The sequence below is a fragment of the Aspergillus nomiae genome (assembly GCF_001204775.2).
Source record: "Aspergillus nomiae NRRL 13137 chromosome Unknown contig00052, whole genome shotgun sequence".
Lineage (NCBI taxonomy): Eukaryota > Fungi > Ascomycota > Eurotiomycetes > Eurotiales > Aspergillaceae > Aspergillus > Aspergillus nomiae.
The window spans coordinates 33,870-53,840 of NW_015378107.1; the positions used below are offsets into that span (position 1 = coordinate 33,870).

The window sequence follows — 19,971 nt, forward strand, 5'->3', positions numbered from 1 at the left end:
GCAAAAGTTGCCGCGGTACATTGTCTGTATAATATGAACAGTTGATGACAGAATTGGAGATGGTTTGTTGCGCAGGTTATATCAGGCTTAGGCAAGAGCGGTATATCTCATATGATATAACTGGTACGCAGTTGATTCTTGCCAAAGAAAGTTGTTGATAACTCCATCGCCAAAACTCCCGAAGCTAGATTGTTTGTGGATGATGCCGAATTCTACAGGCAGAATATACGACCATATATTGTGATCACATGGTTTGGCTCAATATTCGCATGCTTCGTTTCACAAGACCTTCATCGTTGCTCTACAGAAATATATCATCCTGTATTACTGATTTTCTATATCAGTTGTTAACGAAAGTGTTAGGGTTTATTTTCACTACGAATGGATTCCTGTCTACATTGGATCCTGGCCGAACAAATCCAAGCGTAGCGGAGCATTCTTAATATGAAAGCGCCTCCAATACATAGTGTTTACGTTTTTCCATACTTAAATTGCCTCCATGGACTTGACTGGGATCATATTCAAAAACTCCCATTGCAGCACTCCAGAAACAGTTATTTTTGAACGGGATCTGGATTCCTCCGCTAAGAGAGCTCCCCATGTCCGCAGTATGTATATACCTGCCCGGGTCGTCCTAAGGTCAAGTCCCAGTCCACTGTAGAGCAAGGGTTTATATAGGAGTACGGTCTAAAGAAGCTAATTGCAACCTCAATTACAACCTATATAATTCTGTTGCGCTCTGGACTATCGCCCTCAAAATTGAATAAAGTGGCGGAAGCTATCTATAGAAAAGCAGAACTTCAGTTTTTGTATGTTGAAACCTTCATACAGAATTGGAATCATTTCGCCCATAACCCGAACAAACGTAAATATACCCTTCAAATAGGTGATAAGGAATAACTGAAAAGCAGTGGTAACAATGAATACCGGGTAGCATACAGATGCAGAATGTTTAACTTTATCCCTAGCGCAACGATCCAGTGCAACACGGATCAAAAAGAACCTACAAAGCCCAAAGTGGCCAGATCTATACCATTACTCGTCTGTCACCTCCTCAACTCGAGGGGCCAGGTCACGCTTCACAGCACTTGAAGTATCCGAGGCTGCGGTTGCCGTTGTGGTCGCTGAAGGGGCAGACTCGGCTGGCTCAGAGGCTGGAGACTTGGCAGACTTGGATACGTCGCCAGCAGACTTCTTAGACTTCTTCTTTTTCTTGCTCTGTCGTAGGGATGTTAGAGAAAGCCATAAACATAAGGTCGAGATGGAACATGGAACACATACCTCTTGCCAACCCCACAAGGGCTTGAAACTGTCAATAAAGCCAACATCCTCGAACAAGTTCGGGAACAACCAGAGACCAGGAGGAACAGCAAAGACCGTGATGCAGAACAGAATAAGACGGAAGATGGACATGGCGAAGAACAACCCCAGGAGGCCCATCATACCAACACTCAAGTACCAAACACCTTGTCTCATCACCATGGGCCACAATGGGAAAAGAACAACGGCGAAAATACCAGCCACCACTGCGGCGGCCATAGCCTTCTGTTTCCATTGGGGTCCCTCGTATAGCCATACGTAGTGCATCATAGGGTCTGTTTCCTGGTGCTGCTCAATCTTGACGGTCCACAGCCCCTTGACTCGGTTCTTGGGCTTTGCGTGGTTGTGACCCGCATGGGGATCGACTTTCGATACGCGCAAGGCAAGAAGCGATAGAGGGAGGAGCTTGAAAACGTTCTCTGCTGATGCACGGTCCGTTACGGGGGGGAGTAGAGAGTTCTTCTTTGCGGCTGCTTTAGCGTATGCGGGCGATTCCAGAGCGCGAATGGCACGTTTCACTGTATGGTCAATCAGCCGTGTTGCGGACAACCGGATCTAGGTTTCATGTGATAAGCACCTTTGAACATGTCCTTCCTCTGTCCATCCATGATACATGTTCTCGGCTTCAAGTTCTGAGATCGCAAGAACTGCGCAACCGCGATGGCTTTGGGGTCTGGGGGATTCGATGGGTTCACAGGGACTTGATGCGTAGTCTGTTGTGGTTGAGGCTGTTGTGGTGCCTGCTGGCCTTGCTCCTCTTGCTGAGCTTGCTGGCCCGGTTGTCCTGGCTTTGGCGATCCTTGGCCCTGTCGTTGGGCCTCAACCTGTTGTTGGTGAGCAGCGAGAGCTCGCATTCTCAGTTGTTGAACGTATTGCTCGGTGGACATGCCATGCTTCGCGGCTTCGGCATTCAGCTGTTCGCGCTGCTGTTTAGCGAATTCCTCCGGCGTCATGCCACGCCTTGCGGCCTCAGCAGCGAACTGTTGCTGCATGGCGGCAATCTGCTGGGGAGATGGCTGGCCAGGCGCCGCCATTTTGTAGTAATGTGAAAGATGGAGATGGAGTCGGAATCAATTAATAATAGTGCGGGCGGGGATCTCGAGTAGTCCCTCGAACTTGACGGAGGAAGAAAAAAAAAAAAGGTCTAGCGATTTAGAGAACAAAGTAATATGGTCGCAGTTGGAACTCGAGGATCAGCGGGAACTTTCGAAGTGGCCAGATAATAAATGTTCCAGCTCAAAAGGGTAAAGCCGTAAGCCACGCCGCACCGCCTTCCTCTGCGGCGGAGGTGGAGGAATCTCCGTCATCGCCCGTGTTATCAGCTTCATTTACTTCGTCTTCTCCCCCTCCCTTCTCTTCTCTGCTCTTCCCTTGTCTCTAATGGCTGCCCTTGCACGATCCTTTTCAGTACTGTCCGTCTGCCATGCGTATATATAAGATCTCAGCAGCTCCATGTCATTAAATTACAACCCTGACCAGTCATCCCTCATCAATACGAAATGGGAAACGATCTTTCTGGTAAGTTACCCCATCCATGTCGGGGAAGTATACAGGGAAAGTAGAAAATGAATGAATTAGCTAAACACCGTGATAGAGCGAAAGAGATGTGGCCGGCCAAATTCCAATTAACTATATCACAAGCTCTGGCGTATCCGTGACAGCAGCATGCTTTGGCAACAATGTATTCGAGACGCAGTCCGCTGAAAAATGTATATCCAATCTGTTGTCGGTTGGATACCGACGCTTTCTCGTCGATCTGTATTGGTCGGCGGGCTCGCGGGCTTGGACGTTTTGCCCAGTGGCTATTCCAAAGAATGTTCCCGTTGTCACTGTTTCTACGACGCCCACAATGACACCAACTGCAACTGCCAGTGCCGCTCAAAGTACTGCTACCCTCGTTTCCAGTTCATCAGGCTGGCCGGTCTATGAGCTAGGCCCCTATCTATGCTCAGAGAACCTCGACCTATCTGGTCTGATTGATATCTTCCAGGATTACTTCAAAGACACAACGTCTCAGTTGAATGTGTACATCAGATACCTAACGTTCAACCTCCATGTTGCTGCTAGTGCTGCCACTCCGGAACTGCCTGCAGCAAAGGTATCGGGTGATGAGCTGCCGTCCTTTTCTGAACGAGTAGATGTTTTGATGGATAACCGTCTTTTTTACTACATCTACACACCGTCACGGCTGGCCAACGAGCGCAGCAACCTGAACGAGTCTTGGTATGAAGTCGATGATGGGTACAAGCCTATTACCGAATATTTCACAACTTATGAACTCTCAGATGGTACACAAAGTACTCCGGACGGCTGGCCAGCCTCAAAATATGTACAACTTGCACAGGAGCGCCGTCTCTTTCTTGAGTATGGCTCTGTGGACCCTCAACTCGAGGACTACAACTTAACCGCAGGTAAAAGCGAAGTCATATTTCCTCCAAGATATCTAGCATCCTTAGTACCCGCGCCTTCGGCCGATGAAGGAGGTTTGGATTACGGTTGCCTTTATGACGCAGATGCTTTCCAGGTATCTGAAGTGAACTCCTCTTGGGCACTCTCAAGTAGCCTGTCTCAGCCACATGGCTTGAATGAGACCTATGCCTTGCGTGAATTGTCAGAAAGGGTTGTAAATCTAACCGCGTGTGGGTTGACACCAATCCTCAATAACACCCTCTTCAACAAGACCGCCGACCAGGAGGTCGCACCATATAAAAATATCTCTCTATCTTCTACATGGGCTTGGGCAGAAGGGGAACCCAAGGGCGCCAATGTGGCCGACAATATCGATTCGCCCCAGTATGATCGATGCGCAGTCCTCGACGTCTCAGTAGGCGGCCACTGGCGCGTTGCGAACTGTACGGATGTGCGGCGAGTCGCCTGCCGAGTAGCGAACTTACCATATACCTGGACAGTATCCAGTACTGCACATAGCTACACCGATGCTTATTCGGAGGCTTGCCCAGACAATACAACCATGGGAGTTCCTCGCACAGGCCTAGAAAATACGTATCTCTACCGATACCTCCTGACCCAACCAAGCAACATCATTGATCCCACGTCTCCAGACCGCGCTAAGCGGGAGATTTGGCTAGACTTCAACTCTCGGGATATCACGTCATGCTGGGTGACTGGTGGGCCTGAGGCTAAATGTCCATATGCGTCGGATCCTAAACAGCTGGAGAAAAAAACAGTGCTGGTGTCAACCATCGCAGGCATTGTTATTTGCATCATCACCGCACTGACACTATTCGTAAAGTGCAACACCAACCGGCGGAACTCGAGACGAGGCAAACGAAGTATCCAAGGGTGGGAATATGAAGGTGTCCCTTCTTAACGCATGGAAATCGGATACTAATATTGTACCAACACAATTTGACGTTTGGAAGCCGTTCTGTGACACGAAGCCATATGTATTTGATACCCAATGTATATAAGTGAATGTACCTCATCTGTTTGTATATAGCTTCAGGACTGATGAATGTATATATTTACAATATTCAACTGATTCCTCGGCATCACATGTCACAACCAAGTTTCTTTATAGCTCCTTATAACTCCTGAAATTCACAGGAGTCTATAAGCTGTCCTCGAGAAACCAAAGAGAAACCACTTCCAGAGCATCTTATTGAGAAAGAACTTGCATCAACAGTGACCTGCGTCGCAACTAAAAACCTGGTCTACAGCGATATATACAGGAACATGGCATACATAGTTTAGCATGGTACGTTCAACACGAACAAGATTCAATCATATATAACCAGTAATCAATTGACAGCGTGAGATATCCTGATTCGTTCATCGCTGTGAGGAATAAAAGAGAAAAGCATTTCGCGAGTAACGGCATTATATGGCGATAAAATATAATAGTTCGAGGGCAAGAAAAAGAGAGAGAAGGAGAGGTGGTTTGCAAGTCAAGGAGAAAAGTAAAGCCAGGGAGGCCATGATGTTATATGAAGTTGGAAACTGTAACGCGCTGATGCAGGATGGTATGGTATAAAGCTTTTTGGTTAGACACGGCTGGCTATCAAAGCCGGCAAAGAAGGAAACGATTCTGGCATAGTGAAAAATGATGAGAAAGGAGAATAGTGGTATCTAGTTAAGAAGAGAGGTCGCTCTCTATATGCAAAAGCGATAATCAAGGACTGGAATATGGCTGAATAAAAACAGCAGGGGACTATGGCTTATATGCCATTGACGGTCCGTGGGTGTCGAGAACCAAGACTTTGGGTTGCTGGTGGAAGAGGCATGGGAGCAGGACGAGGTGCGGCACTGGCCAGGCTTTTCCGACGCAGTCGGGTGCCCTTCAATGGTGGTGGTGATGTGCACACACGGGGGTCCGGGAATTGCTCAGCTATTTCAGGAAGCGATGGCTCGACTGGAGAAGGAATCTTTGGTAAAGGACAGTCAGGAGGAGGTAATGCCGGCGGTCCAACTGAAAGTCCAGGCATACTCTTGCGACGCAGCATGGGTCCAGTCGAAGAACGATTTGGCGTGGCTGTTGGAAAAACGGAAACCCTGTGGCGTTGCTGTTCCCGACGAGACGCTTGATAGCCGGTCTCCGGGGGCGATTGTGGGATTTGTGAATGGGCAGACTCGTGCTCGATAATGCTGGGGGGTCGCGAGGATTGCGCGGCAGTTGATGTTGCAGCGGCGGCCTTCGATATGCGCGAAGTATGCTGCAGCTTTGGATCCGTATTTCTAGAATCTCCGAGCGAATCCCCCGAATTGGATATGCGTAAAGACCTCCTCTTCGGGGAGTCACGGAAAGGTACGACTTGTTCATGCGATTCGCTCATTGCGACGCTGGTGATGCTCTTGATTGGAGACTGTGGTGGAGACGGGAAGGCAGAGATAGTATTAGTCTCGTCTGTGTCGGTTTCGTCGTTGCGAGCGGAGGGGAACCGAGGAATTTGCATCTGACCTTGCCCCATCCTGGCCGTGAATCTCTTGCTGAAAGATGGAACACTGAAGTTTGGGGCTGGGGGCGAAGCGCTTCGCAAGATGGGATCAGGCACCGTTTGCTGGGACTGGGAAAGGTCCGAAGTTTCTGCTACTGTTGGCGCATTCGAATGATGTAATGAGTCTCGCTTCATTGAGCTCGAGAATGTTGGGCTTCTGGGCGGGCCATCTAGCGTAGACAGGACCGTCGATATAGCGCTGCCATTCGGAGGTGAACTAGCTCCGTTTGCTTCGGGCTTCAATCCCAGAGAGTAGAAACGCGTCTGACCACTGACCGGCGAAGTTACCTCCGTTTGTGTCGTGGACATCGATTCGGAGCGCGACTCGGGAGTAGCCTGTGTAACCAGCGACCGTCGATTAAATGAGATATATGAGCTTCGGCGAGACTGATCGCTGAAATCTTTATCATCAACACCGATCACTGGTTGAGGATGCAGATAGGCTTGGGAGAACCGGTTAGGGTCCTTCTTTACCAACTGTCGGATGCTAGGTTTAGACTCCAGTTGATGGTCCGTGTCGTCGTCGACCGCTTTCTCCGAGACATACTTCTTCCCTCCACGTGCTTCGATCTGAGCCCTGACAGCTAGAAGCCATGAACTCATTTCTTCAGGGGTGTTTAGAACGAGAAGAAGGCTCCGGGTTAAACGCCGAGCATTGGAACGGTGAAAGCCAAAGCGGGAGAATAGAGGCCGGTGCGTATCGGTTGAGGCAGCATTGTTTTCATCGTTCATTTGGGAGATTTGCAAAACCCAATGCTTGCCCGGGATCGCATCGCTCGCAAATGCTACAGACTTGGGACCTAGCTGCAACATCTTCTCCGGCAGCCGATCAAACTTTCCGCTACCAGCGTACTGCAAGATATATCCAGCTGTGACCAGCACATAAATCTTCGGAGACCAGTCAGTCTTGCCGATGGTCTCAGACAAGGAGCGCATGTGCTTTTTCTTCTCTTTGGCCTCCTTCTTCCGAGTTGCTGGATTGTCTGCCTGGGATAATTCGTTCTGAGTGTTGCTTTTTTTCGCCGAGCATGTGGCCTGGATCCGCAAAATGGATTCCGCAGACAGAGAAGGGGTCGAAAGATTATCATGTTTGATTGCCTGTGGGTAGGCTTGGAATAGCGGGGGAGGTTTCCAGCCTATTTCACCCGCCGTTGACTTGTCCTCACTAGTTTTCTGGCGAGATTTTGAGGGTTTGGACCTAGGAGGGTCCGCTGCAGGCGAAGCCATAACTGTCGGCGTGGAGAACGCTGTTTTGGGTGTGGCTAATGCTGGTGAAAGAGGGGCGGCGAGATCTGGGGCAGCCTGTGTCGCAGGATCCTGCGCTTCCTCAATTTCAGAGAGCTTAGAATCGGTGCTCTCTTTGTGGGTTATTTTTTCACGGCTGAAGATGCTACGCAGGCCGGATTTAGAGGACTGCCGCTTGACTGGGGTCTGTAATGGAACACGATCGCCTGTCTCGCCATCATTCTGATACTCCTCCGGCCGTGGCCGATTGGGACGAGTTGCAACCACAGTCGGCCGGGCACTTGGGCGGCTGAAGTTGGTTTGTAACGGGGCTAGGGTTTGGCCTCTGCGCTCGCTGACCGATGATTTAGGCGGATCGGTGTTCACTGTCATTCTGCTGTCTTCGGTTGACAGCTATCCTTTTCTCGGGCCCTAGGGCTGATTGGGTATCGTGCGAATAGAAATGTGTTATAGTCCTCTTGTCATGCGCTCCAATGTCGCTGAACCACTGTTCAGATGAGGGAGGTAATTAGTAGAGAGTGTACGATTGGCTCAAACAGAGCGTGGTTGAAGGAATGACGAAATGAGCAGAAAGTGCGGTTCGAAGTAGGTCTTCTTTCTCCACAAAAGACGGTGGGATAATGGGCATTGCAGTATCGGATGGACCCACGGTGTCTACTAGATAGTGCATTGATCACCAATTGAAGAGAGTCAAAGAGATGTGGTATCAAATGGGAGTTGAAAGATCAATCCAAGAGCAAAAATGATCGTCTGACGGCCCGAAATCGTATCGTAATAGATAAATGAAGGAAATTGAGTGAGGGGTCGCTACAATAAATCAATGGGTAATCTGACTACTCTATCGACTGGACCGAAGCCATGGTCTTCCAAAAGCGCTCTAATTATGGTAAGTGAGTGTCAAGAAAAGAAGATGGGAAAGGTCGAGTGTGGGAGGAGAGAAGAGGAAGAGGTCTTGTCGAAAAGACCAGGTCTGGATGGGCGATGAGAATCCAGCCGCAACGGAATCATGACCAATTTTTTTTTATTTTTATTTTTTTTTCCTTTGTGTTAAAAATTAAACCGGACGGACGTACCAATGCACACTAGTCTGTGGCTAAGGAAGCTGCTGCCTTAGTCGCGGCGGTGATAGTGTTGGCGATGAGCAGACCTGAAACACAGTAGACTAGCAAGCGAAACTGGGAGTGGAGAGAGGAAGCGTTCTGAGACAAGGGGATTGAAATCGAAGCACAGATTTCATTGCGATCTGGATTTCTGATCGGGCGCGTAGTTCAGCGTTGAGTCCATGCCAAAACGTCTTCGACCCAGATGACGAAAACGCCCGTCGTCCGTACGGAGTAAATATTCTCCCAAGCCCCAACACACTGAAAGATGAGAATACCCCTGAAATTCAGCCCCTCGAAGGTCTCCACCTTGGGTAACGGTTTTCCGCTGATTGGGCCGAGGATAGTTGAAATGGGAATGGAATCATCGCTAGCGGGTTAGTTCAACGATAGTCAGCCTGGACACACAGTGTCGCGGTCGATCGCTGTCAGAACAGGGTCCCGTGTGGCGTACCTGTAGATCTCGACCGCGAGTGTCTTACTCTCACAATTGAGGGCAGTTTCAACTCGTATTGTCTCGGAGAAGGAATCGAGAATGGTGCGATTATTTTTGGATGATAAGCTTGGCTTTTTCTTTTTTTGGGTTTTCAACCTTATTTGTCACGCGGGCATGAGACCCGCGTTTATGCACGTCAAGAGGTTTGTGCGGCTGACTAATTATCCCCCTGAACGAGGAACTTAGTGATGATCCCTTACCGTTTTGGGTCTTGGACTCGGTAAACTCCAATCTGATCTAGTGGTGTAATTAAAGGTCGTTAAGACTTACATAGGTTTAATAAGATGAAAGTCTTAGACTCACGGTCCGTGTTTTTAGCCCGGTTCCTCGGTTCCGCCCTGTGGGGAGTTGGAGAAAGAAAAATGGACAAGTGGGTGTCATACTCGCAACATTTACTCCATATTATCGACCACTGATACTTACCACCAATCGTATAGTTCCAACATGAATTACAAAAGAAAAATAAAACATCATCTGTAGTGCTATCATGGTGATTCATGATTCATCCAAAATTGACTCCTCACATACTCACACCGCAAATATCCTCATTCGCAACCTCATACGTGTCCTCTATATATCACCAAACTTGTAGATCGCGGGTAGAAACGCCTACATACGCCGGAGTATGGTAGCTCCCCTAAACCTTTGCCTTCTTTATGATATTACTCTTGAAGTTGGAATTTTTCATAACCACACCTTAATGTAACTATGATAGGCCCGAAAATTTCCTCTTTCATTCTGTAGTACTGACAATACTAGTATCGGCGCACCCCCTGAATGACTATTTCGTCGGTGCCATCAGACATATCATCTCCGGCGTTACTCAGGAAAGTTAGTTCTCATGTAAGCTGAAGAGTCATCCGTGCCCAAAGAAGTACTCCTCTATTTATACCAGTACATTTTGATATACAGCTTGCTCATGAGAGGACTAAACACAGAGTAACCTGAGCAAACGAGGCGTGCCTTTTCTACTGTATATTCAATTCAGGTTTCGACCATGTGCGGCTTCGGTGAGTCCTACACTAACAACGCTCGAAATAGGCAATCTCAAAGAGTGACATTCACATACCCATAAAGCGGTAAAGGCAGGTCATCTGACATGCACGAGTTTAGGGTGTGACACAGCCTACTGTGTTCATAGCTCAGGTAACAGAAGGATTCTCTCGATCAAAAGCTCTCCCCCGAGAGCTCCTCGCTTAAACTCCAGAGCCGATCAGCTAGTACGGGATCCCTAGCGTACTCTCGTGCTTCACAAACTTGGCAATCTTCCATATAAGCGCCACTCGCGTCCGTCAACTCTGGGGATAATGCTGCTACCAGCGTGGTAGAAATGCCCTGTTCCAGAGACTTCGGCGGCTCTCGACCAAACGGGAATCCAGTGTTCCTGCGGGATACTTCATCCATGGGACCAAGGTCGGGGCCGTGAGAGAAAAGGGAAGTCCCCGGAACATCTACACCAGAGTCAGTTTAGCCTAATCGGAACAGCACAGAAGAAGATGAGTAACTGACAGCCAGGGTGGGCCGCGTATGACAATATGCCGTGCTTCTTATAACGCTGTGCCAAGCCAACCGTGAAGAGGATATTCGCTGTCTTGGATTGTCCGTATGCGCTCAACGGGTGATACGTTTGGCCGTCCTGGAATAGTCAGTTTCCACCTCATCAGTACTTAGGCAAATCAGGATCGAGAGTCTGGTACCGAGAAATTCCAGTCATCGAAGAAAAACGGCGCCAAGCGGTAAGCTGCACTGGTGACATTGACGATGCGAGATCCAGGGCCAGCGGCAAGTATAGACGGCATCAGCAGTTTAGTAAGGAGGAAATGCCCGAGATGGTTAATGCCAAGGGTCTTTTCCAAACCATTTTTACTCTTGCTCCAGGGGATAGCCATGACGCCAGCATTGTTTATCAGCACATCAATCTTAGAGGTAATGCTAAGAACATCTGCTGCGGCCCGACGAACGGAGTCAAGGTCGTCAAGTTCGATGTGCACAAAAGCAGGCTGAGTCCCAGGACTGATCTCTTTGATTGAAGAGATGACATTACGCACCTTGCTCTCTGTGCGAGCAAGTAAAACTAAATGAGAAGGCCGTGCCGATGCCAGAGCAAAAGCAGTAGCACCTCCGAGGCCGCCCTCACTGGCACCGGTAATGACAGCTGGCTCTCAATCAGCATGGCCCTAGGATACGATGTTGTGGTACCTACCGACTTTTCCTTCAACCAGGCTTCCCCATCTCTCAACCACTGACTTGCCTTCAGTATCAAAATCAAAACCAGACATGGCTAAGTGCACTATAGGAGCGTTGCAACGGGAGGTGTGATCTCCTTGGTGACTTCCCGACTAACGACAATGTACGGGAAGTCCGTCAGATATGTCATTGTACTTATAGCCGTGGAATGAGCTGCAGCCTCGACTTCACGCATTGATCATTCAACATGAAATGACACAGGCTTCCTCTTCCAAAGCTGTATAACATTTGAGCGGCCAATGAACCGGGCAGACTCTTGCCGCCCAGTCCGCGCGATGATCGGGAGAGACTAAATGATTACTCCGTACTCCGTACAACTCCACAATTTAATCCACAGGATAACCCCGAGTCAGGGGCCAAGGTGAGTGGTGGTAACTGTACTACGTATAGTGGCCAATAATTCAGCGCTATTGAAGCGGTGGAGGCTCCACGCGCAAGTGATTACCGATGGTTTCTATCCCGCAACGAATGCCCTCATGCATATTTCCATACGAAAGAAGGAAAAGAGGGCGCATAGTACAAACAGACAAGGCACTAGGATCTAAGCCACGGGTGTAACTTCGAATCATCCCATGCGGTTAAGCGTAGCAAGGGATGCGGCTGCCCCCAAATCCGATGTCGATTCGAAGGACTATTGGTACGGCACTACGGAGCGAGTAGAGCGATGGCGACGCCATAGTAGATTGAACCAGGGGCTGTACCGTAAGTGATAGCTTCATTGGCTATCAAGGCTCCTACACTAATGAATGAGAAGAGCAGCACAGACGCCATGGGGGCACAGCATTCGTCAAGAAGACGGACCAACCACCTGAGCCGGCACGCGAGCGACAAATATTTGAGGATCTGGCAGCAGCTGCGTACCATAGCTATATTCTAGGCTGCCCTATTGTTGACCAATTACTGTCCCTCCCTAGAATAAATGTATACCGTGCGTTTATAAACAACATCAGCTTACTTGGACTGTTTACGGGTAGCCTCTGTGAGACAGATATTGTGTCACCTTTCAACCAAGCAGGACCGACACCACCCATGGTGAAATCGCTTCCTTTCTTTGCCCGTCAGGCACACAACGCTCTTGTCACCATCATCTATGGCTCGATTCCTTTCCGCAACCTCAAGTGCGAGATAATCTTATCCGTGCCCAGGAAAGATACGACGAAGACGAGCTCTGCTCTGGAACCCAAACGCAACTGACAATATGCTGCTGGTCTGAGGCGAACCATCTGATCCGCGGAACTGGCAAGTGACCGAAAGTTTTATAAAGAAATGAGAATGGGTCATCCATGGCTACCCAGAGATTCTAGAGTATACCAATAAATATAAGCTCAAAGAGGGGAGAATCTCATCTTTCGCTACTCATAAGGAAGCCACTGTATAAGCGTCAAAAGGACTGAGACCTGACTCACAGCAACTCAACGACTTTCAGTGCCAATATACAACGAGGCTTTATCTATCAATGCCAGCATGTCCAAGCCACTCTCTAGCACAATAGTACCCCAAGTAACTTTCCAAACCATGCGACATCATGCACCCTATATACTTCAGAACAGACCAATCACGTGAGGAACCCTAAAAGCGGCAAGCCCCCATAAACGCGGAGATGGTCCGTTCACCGGCAGAATAAAGCGACACAACAGCTAAGCTAAGCTCTATACAATTGTCCGCCAGTTCATCAATCTCCACAACAAACATGAACACCGTGTCCAGGGCGCTACAACGCCCCAGTCGCTCACTGACATCGCAACTCCGTCGATCAACCCGCCAACACCACCACCGACCTTTCCTGTCCCCGGTCGCCACTTCTCACCAGACTCTCCGCTCCGCATCGCCATCTCTTCTCCGCCATCCAGCAACACCTTCGCAAGCGCACCGAACGTTCTCGCACAGCGCAACAGCCATGGCCGCAGCACCGAAATTCGCCCGAGGCGTAGATGGAACACAATTGCAACCGGAGCTGGACTCGTTACTGGGGCAAGGGTGGACGCTGGATGAGGATGGAATGGGGGTGAAGAAGACATACTACTTCAAGACGTATTTCAAGGCGGTGGTATGTCCATTTGCCCTTCTTCCTTTCCCCAACAAGTTCTACTTGACTATACACATTTACCGCTTTCGTTAATATGTCTACCATACACCCAAAGCTAACACCCCAACCCAACAACAGAGCTTCGTCAACGTCGTCGCATCGCAAAGCGCAACCAAGAAACACCACCCTACCATCACAGTCGTGAGTGTCCCCCAACTCCAACCAAACCAAAACAACCCTAACAAAAGAGTAAATAGCGAATCGGCTCGGTCGACGTCCACTGGACAACACACCAGCCGCGCGGTCTAACGGACAAAGACCTGACGATGGCGCAACACTGCGACGAGGCAGCGGAGTTAATGGGCGCCGTGGAAAAGGAACAGGGGAAGAAATGCGGTCCTTCTTCACCGACTCCGTCGTCGCCGGGAGTATAGTCGCAAACGGAATTTATATAGAACATAATCAATCGCTGTATACGTATATCTAGTATCCATTCAGCATATATCCCTCGGTGTAGGGTGGCGTTATCTAGATCATTCGGGGATATACCTGCATCCAACTTAGTTCCATACTCTCCTGCATATGATATACCTATATACAGTACATGAAAACATACACAAGACGGCGCCGTGTAACGACGGACGAAGGGTCTCGACTCGTCCATTCTTGAGTCAGTACCTCCCAGCTTCCTTCAACACAACCAAATCACATGTCGACGCCAAAGAATCCGCCAACAAATCTAGAACTCTCCCCAAGAACCTTTCACCCTTCTACCTTCCCAGATCCAGACATCCCCCATTCCTTCACTCGCTACCCAAGAATGATGCCGAGCCATGCAGTTCCATATAGTCATCCATAGCATAACATACCCAGCAGAGATACCCAAGCACAAACCAAATACCACCACACCAGATAAAAAAACAACAGATAAACAAACCAGGAGTCAATGAGGTCATGAAGTCATGAAGTCATGCCCCACTCCTATTACTCAAGTGCCCGAAACGGCCAACAAACAACCTTAAGCTTATCTAGGTAGGATCTGAGGCTACACGCGAGTCAGGAATAGAGTTCCGAGGGGTAGTACTGGACCTCCCCCTGTGGTACCTGGTTTGGTTGGAAAGGGAGCTGTGGGGATTTAGCTAGCGGGTTGTCGGGTTGAGGGCCCGGATACGAGAAGGAACTCAATTCGAACGGTTCCCTGATGCGGCGATTCGGCAGGATCATGGAGTCATGCCATGATGGACGCTTTAAGGATGAGCGCTCAAGGGGTCCCCGCCCCCACAGATCGGTACCAATATCCCCCCTCCCCCTCGCTTCACCCCGCTGGACACATGTGGAATGGATCCTGATCATCCCGTAAAACATGCCGTATCACGGCATAACGCTGGCTCGGGTGGATGATATGGTATCTACTTCCCGCGGAGGGTTACATTGACTTGACACGAAACGGCCAGTGGCACCCCAGTCATCACGTTCGCTACGAATCTGGATAAGCAAAGCCGGTAGTTAAATGTTTGAGTTTGTATTATGCTACAGCCTCTTCGACACGTCGCCGGAAGTAGCAATTGAAGAAACCGTGGTTGGGAATCAAAATGCAATACATACACAAGAACAGAGAATGGAAGAAACAGAGGCTTGGGAGATAACAAGATTAAACAAGAAATTAAAACCTATTGACGTGCAATCAGGCGTACGTTCGCTCGGACGCACATGTCAAGCTTGAACACCCGTTATGCAACACAGATGTACCCGTTCGTGATACTCCAACGTACATACATCTGCACCCCCAGTAGAATCCCCCATGAATGTGAAACCAAAAAAGAACCTCAGAGAAACATGAAGTAGAGAAGAGAATAAAGTATGTTTTTGAGAAGATCCGCTACCCTGCCAAGCCACAAAAGGACCCTGGACGTAACCAAGACAAGGGTCACCGCATGTCGGTCATTGGCGGAAAGTAACCTTCGTCAGTCGTTTCCGTAACATCGTCATCATACAACTCAATCGGCCCCGGGCCAATGTCGTAGAGATGTCGAGATGTACTCATCTATTGATTAACACTGTTCCGGCGGGAGTTGACGCGGGAATTCACCCGGGAGTTGGCATGCGAAGCAGGGCGGGACCCAATGTAGCTGCCCTGACGGCTCCCAAGGTTTTGACGGATGCGCAAGTTCTGCTGGGACCGAGCAAAGGAGTTCGCCCGGGACCCAGAGGGGATCTTCGAAAGCCGGCGCCCGTGGGTTTGCATTTCGACGCGGGCATCAGACAATTGCTGGGCGAAGGGCGAGCGCTTGCGCAATGTTGGTCCGTACCAATAGATCACATAGACCGCAATCACAAGCACGAATGAGATGCAGAACAGAATCGTAGATGCGTACTCCAGATGGTATTTCCCGCCAATATCTGAACACTCTTAATTAGCGCTTGCTGTATTTCCAGCCAATTTTCGTCAGTCACTTACTCTGATAAAATGGAGTAGCAGGGATGGTAAGAACACCAGCGAGGAAGTCTCTCGCCCATCCATTGCCACCCGTCGCAGAGGCCGAGTACGGACCGTATGCGCAGACCATGTAGTCAATAGTCGCCATGTAGATACTGTAGTTAGCAATACCGACGATCGCCGAGAAAACCATAGTTCCAATCCAGTGCGTCTGGGGCAGACTGGTCCATGCGAAGCCAATCAAACCAATGGGCAGGCAGGGAGCAGTATACAACAACCACCAGAGTCGGGATTCGTATTGGGTATGCTCGTCATCTGGCCTCATCCGCCGTTCATAGACGTTTCTCCTGATCGCGGGGACAAAGGAAGCCCATGCAATGAAATAACCCACGAGAATCGGAAGGAATGAGAGACCCAAAGCCACGGTGCTGAAGTTCCATTGCGCATACACGAGACCGAAGGATTGAATGAACATGAAGATCAGGGCATCACTGAACCCACTCAAAAGAGAGAGGCAGAGGACGATCGGCTCAGTCAAGAACATCTTGAATGGACGGACCCAGGTGATCAAGATTTCCCTCATGGAGAAACGCTCCCTGTAGGGGATGAGTTCGTTGGGTCCGTAGAGGTTAGGGTTTTCGCCGCTCTCTCTCTTCTTCTTGGCAATCCGGTCCATCAGAATCGTAGTCCGGGTCTCGGGGACGAGGAAGAAATGGGCAATTTGAACAAATCCTCCAAAAATGAGCTGGATCCAGATGTTCCAGCGCCACGGCAGGTATGCTTCAACAAAGCCACCCACCACTGGTCCAAGAACAGATCCACCGACAGAAGAGAAGACCACACAGGCTACAGCGTATTGCTGATCATCGGCTTCCCACAGATCTGCAATCATACCGAGCGTGACCGATCCTCCGGCGGAGCTGAGACCACCTAGTGCACGACCAACCATGATAGAGGCGAAATTCGGGGCGAGTGCAACCGGGAGTTGCCAGATATTGACCAAGAATAAACTCGCCTGGAGAATCGGTTTGCGACCCAGTTCCTCACTCCACGGAGCCCACAGCTCGCAACCAAACGCATAGAGCACAAGGAAGATCATCGCTCCACAACGAGCAGCCTGCATACTCACGCCAAATTCCTCCGAAATACCCCCCAGCGCATTGGAATACAAACTGGTGTTAAAATTCATAGAAACCTGGACAAGAAAGATGACTGAGATGATCATCCATTTTCTCCAGCTTGGGAAAGAGTAGCCTAGCTGATCGTAGCAGTCTTCTTCTGTTAACTCGATCTTTCCCCCGTCCAAGGCAGTGTTTTCCAGCTGATGGAAGGTGGTTCCAGCAGCCGCAGGGTCATTGGCCAAACCCAGTTGGGGTTTGTGCAGCTCAGCCTCTTTTCCACCGAGGTCATATACTCCATCGGCCTGAGACGAGGAAGAAGCTCCCGACTCATGAAGCTTCTCGTCCCGATTTATGGCCTGGTCCGAAAGAGGGGCCATATTTGATCCTATAAATCGTTGGTTAGAAACTCTGGGGGAGAGCAAAGACGTAGTATCCTGGAGATATGGAAGTTCAAACCGAGTGAGGGAGTCCACAGAAGATAAAAGTGATAACCGGAGATGTATAGAAGAAGTGAGACTTACAGAGTAGGCAGTAGCGATCTTCCCAATACAGTGTTAAGTGGTGTGTATGTAGGTTCAAGTGTTTCGAAGTGGAGGTAAGTGGAGAGTTGTACCACGAAAGAAGATAAGAAGTTATATAGACGTATGAAAACGGAGGGGGAGGTTGAAGTAGGAAAGAGGAGATGAAAAGGTGGGAGGGGAGGAGAGGATATAGAAATAGAAAAAATAAAAAGGGAAAAAAAAAGAAAAAGACCGAGAGAGAAAAAGCAGTGACAGAAAAGGAAAAGATGCAGCTCAATCAGGTAGTCACCCAGAAAGGGAAAGTATGGGGGAACACTGAACAGGCCTGAGGAACCAAGTGGAAATACTACCTCAACCCAAACCTACCAGATAGAAAGTATTCTCTGTACCTCGCACTGTCTGTTGGGTTCATCCACCTATCCTTGCCTTTTTTATTTCCTTTTTTACTTTTTTTTCTATACCTACGAGACCAATGAGAAGATAATCTCTCGTGAGGAAATTTATTCCATGCAGGTGAGAGAAAGAAAACGAAATGCGTGCTTTTTCTTCTACTCATAACACTCTTTTGTTCTATTTTATTTTAATTTTTTAATTTTAATTTTTCCCTCTTTATGTATTGAAAATTGATCATCCACTGATTTCATAGCCCAAATTCGTCTTTCAACGGGAAACTCGACCGCATGGGTCATGCATCAAGGAAGAACCTCCTTGACTATGGTTGGCCCATGGTTGCAGAACAGGACCGAATCAGGAAGACGGGCTGCATTCCACTTGGACTCCAATGTCATCCACTTGCCACGCCGGCCGAAGTCTGTCGTCCAAGCTGCGAGATCTGACTTCCCCCGGACATTGCACTAGTCGGAGGCGGATACCCCCTACATCATGGGCGCATACTAACCTGACTGGCGGCCAACAGCGACCGCCCCCACGGGTATGGTAAAAAAACATCCCGCAACAGGGTAAAATCTGAGGCTGGTGGTTTCGGTACCTCCACCTTAGCGCAAATGGGGTATCCAGCAACCATTACTGGAAGCGTTTTGGGCCGGGGGAGTCGAGGAATGCCCGCTTCGGGAAACAAGTGAACAGTGGCACGGGACTGTGAGAGTCCCACATCAGACACACAGTATTACTTATGCAGGCTATACGAACGGCAACGCTCATTTCTCATAGTATTTTCATGATTAAGATTCTGCGGGATTTAATTATAGGATACTATAAAGTAAGCCGAAAGAGATCATGCTAAATCGCGATGACAAGGTTGTGATCCATGAGATTAGGGTTGGGTTGGTCATGGCCCGATGTAAGGGAGTCGGCATCAGCAACCACGAGTTGCGTGGCTTCCCGATGGGCGGTCGGTATTAAACCGAATTTATGTATTTGGGGGATCGGGATGATAAGCAACCATGAAAAGGTATTTGGTAACTCCTCGTATTTGATGGGGAGAATTTTCCTGCTCATTACATTGCAATGAGCAAAATAAATGGAGCCATTCCCTGTAATGAAGGTCCACTCATATTGGGCCCAGTTTTTTCTCCCTCTCCTCTTGTCCCATGGGGGTTTCTTGGATTCGGGATAACCGTGAAATGACGTCAATCGGTTTTCTCCGGCCTTCCGTCCAGTACATTTTTGCTCTCTGAGGAAGTTGATCATCGTCCAGGGGCCCAAAAAAAAGTCTACTCGTACAGGAGACAAAAGGAAATGGAAGATGGTTTGCCTGATGTGCGTAATACTGCCCTGCAACTATGATGGAAGTGGATTATTCTAGAAACCCATATCGAAGCCTGTCATGGAAAATTTTCGCCCCAGTTTCTTTGTCCCTTTATAATCTATCGTATGTCCAGTTTCTTCATTACTCGGGCGCTCTTCTCTACCCTTAAATCATAAATTTGTTGGATAGTGGGGTTCCAGTAGTCAACGTACCAAGCAACGTCTCAGGTAGTCAAAACAAACACCGCACGGATTTTGGATAATCCTGATGATGATCCTGAGGCGTGACTTACTATGTAATTATACCGTAAGCGAACAAACAATGCACCGAGCATTATGCTGTGTAATCATCATTGCCACATAGCGGTTATCTCGTCATACGTTACCATCATAGCAGCCAGGTTACGACGGGCGGTATCAACCGCCACATACGTCGATGCAGCGAATAGACACAAAGTAGCATCTGAGATACACTCACTGGAAGAATAATCTGATCGGCGTAGTCACTATACATGCAGCTTATAAAAGTCGCGTGACATCCGATCGACTTCATGTATACTCAGGGTGTACTGCGCAGTATTCGTACATCGTTTTCCATTCACATTAGTCATGGGTACGATTTCGGTGAGAACAAGCATAGCCAGCCAAGGATTCCGGGTAACCTGGGCGCTATGATCCAAGCTAAGGCAAATAAGCGGCCTCTGTTCGGTCAGCCAAGGCCGGATGCCAAGTGATCCCATGGAAGAGCTAGTCCTTTTCCCCTGGCTGGGCAGGGCCGAAGGAAAGTTTGCGGCTT

At 48.9% G+C, this 19,971-nt stretch overlaps 7 protein-coding genes across 7 annotated transcripts; 3 read left to right on the forward strand and 4 right to left on the reverse strand.

Moving 5' to 3' along the window:
• Window positions 1–828: 828 nt before the first annotated feature.
• On the reverse strand, window positions 829–2,477 carry ANOM_003478 (Sec62 family protein translocation protein). Its single transcript, XM_015548735.1, has 3 exons — window positions 1,898–2,477; window positions 1,282–1,838; window positions 829–1,218 (listed from the first exon to the last, which is right to left on the reverse strand). Exons 1-3 carry the CDS (start codon window positions 2,352–2,354, stop codon window positions 1,036–1,038), a joined length of 1,197 nt encoding a protein of 398 aa, XP_015409371.1. The 5' UTR covers window positions 2,355–2,477; the 3' UTR covers window positions 829–1,035.
• Window positions 2,478–2,772: 295 nt separating this feature from the next.
• ANOM_003479 (Lectin C-type domain protein) lies at window positions 2,773–4,651 on the forward strand (the record flags this gene model as incomplete). Its single annotated transcript, XM_015548736.1, has 2 exons — window positions 2,773–2,838; window positions 2,915–4,651. The coding sequence occupies 2 exons, from the start codon at window positions 2,773–2,775 to the stop codon at window positions 4,649–4,651; spliced, it is 1,803 nt and encodes a 600-aa protein (XP_015409370.1).
• An 847-nt stretch (window positions 4,652–5,498) lies between these two features.
• On the reverse strand, window positions 5,499–7,892 carry ANOM_003480 (peptidase family M20/M25/M40 protein; the record flags this gene model as incomplete). The annotated part of the gene is made up of 1 exon (XM_015548737.1): window positions 5,499–7,892. One exon carries the CDS (start codon window positions 7,890–7,892, stop codon window positions 5,499–5,501), a length of 2,394 nt encoding a protein of 797 aa, XP_015409366.1.
• A 2,391-nt stretch (window positions 7,893–10,283) lies between these two features.
• ANOM_003481 (SDR family oxidoreductase) lies at window positions 10,284–11,395 on the reverse strand (the record flags this gene model as incomplete). Its single annotated transcript, XM_015548738.1, has 4 exons — window positions 10,284–10,567; window positions 10,626–10,752; window positions 10,814–11,271; window positions 11,320–11,395. The coding sequence occupies 4 exons, from the start codon at window positions 11,393–11,395 to the stop codon at window positions 10,284–10,286; spliced, it is 945 nt and encodes a 314-aa protein (XP_015409367.1).
• A 540-nt stretch (window positions 11,396–11,935) lies between these two features.
• Window positions 11,936–12,557, forward strand: ANOM_003482 (uncharacterized protein; the record flags this gene model as incomplete). Its single annotated transcript, XM_015548739.1, has 2 exons — window positions 11,936–12,065; window positions 12,118–12,557. 2 exons carry the CDS (start codon window positions 11,936–11,938, stop codon window positions 12,555–12,557), a joined length of 570 nt encoding a protein of 189 aa, XP_015409364.1.
• A 496-nt stretch (window positions 12,558–13,053) lies between these two features.
• Window positions 13,054–13,823, forward strand: ANOM_003483 (4a-hydroxytetrahydrobiopterin dehydratase; the record flags this gene model as incomplete). The annotated part of the gene is made up of 3 exons (XM_015548740.1): window positions 13,054–13,410; window positions 13,528–13,590; window positions 13,647–13,823. The coding sequence occupies 3 exons, from the start codon at window positions 13,054–13,056 to the stop codon at window positions 13,821–13,823; spliced, it is 597 nt and encodes a 198-aa protein (XP_015409365.1).
• Window positions 13,824–15,433: 1,610 nt separating this feature from the next.
• Window positions 15,434–17,324, reverse strand: ANOM_003484 (putative MFS multidrug transporter; the record flags this gene model as incomplete). Its single annotated transcript, XM_015548741.1, has 2 exons — window positions 15,434–15,789; window positions 15,848–17,324. 2 exons carry the CDS (start codon window positions 17,322–17,324, stop codon window positions 15,434–15,436), a joined length of 1,833 nt encoding a protein of 610 aa, XP_015409362.1.
• Between the last annotated feature and the right edge of the window lie 2,647 nt (window positions 17,325–19,971).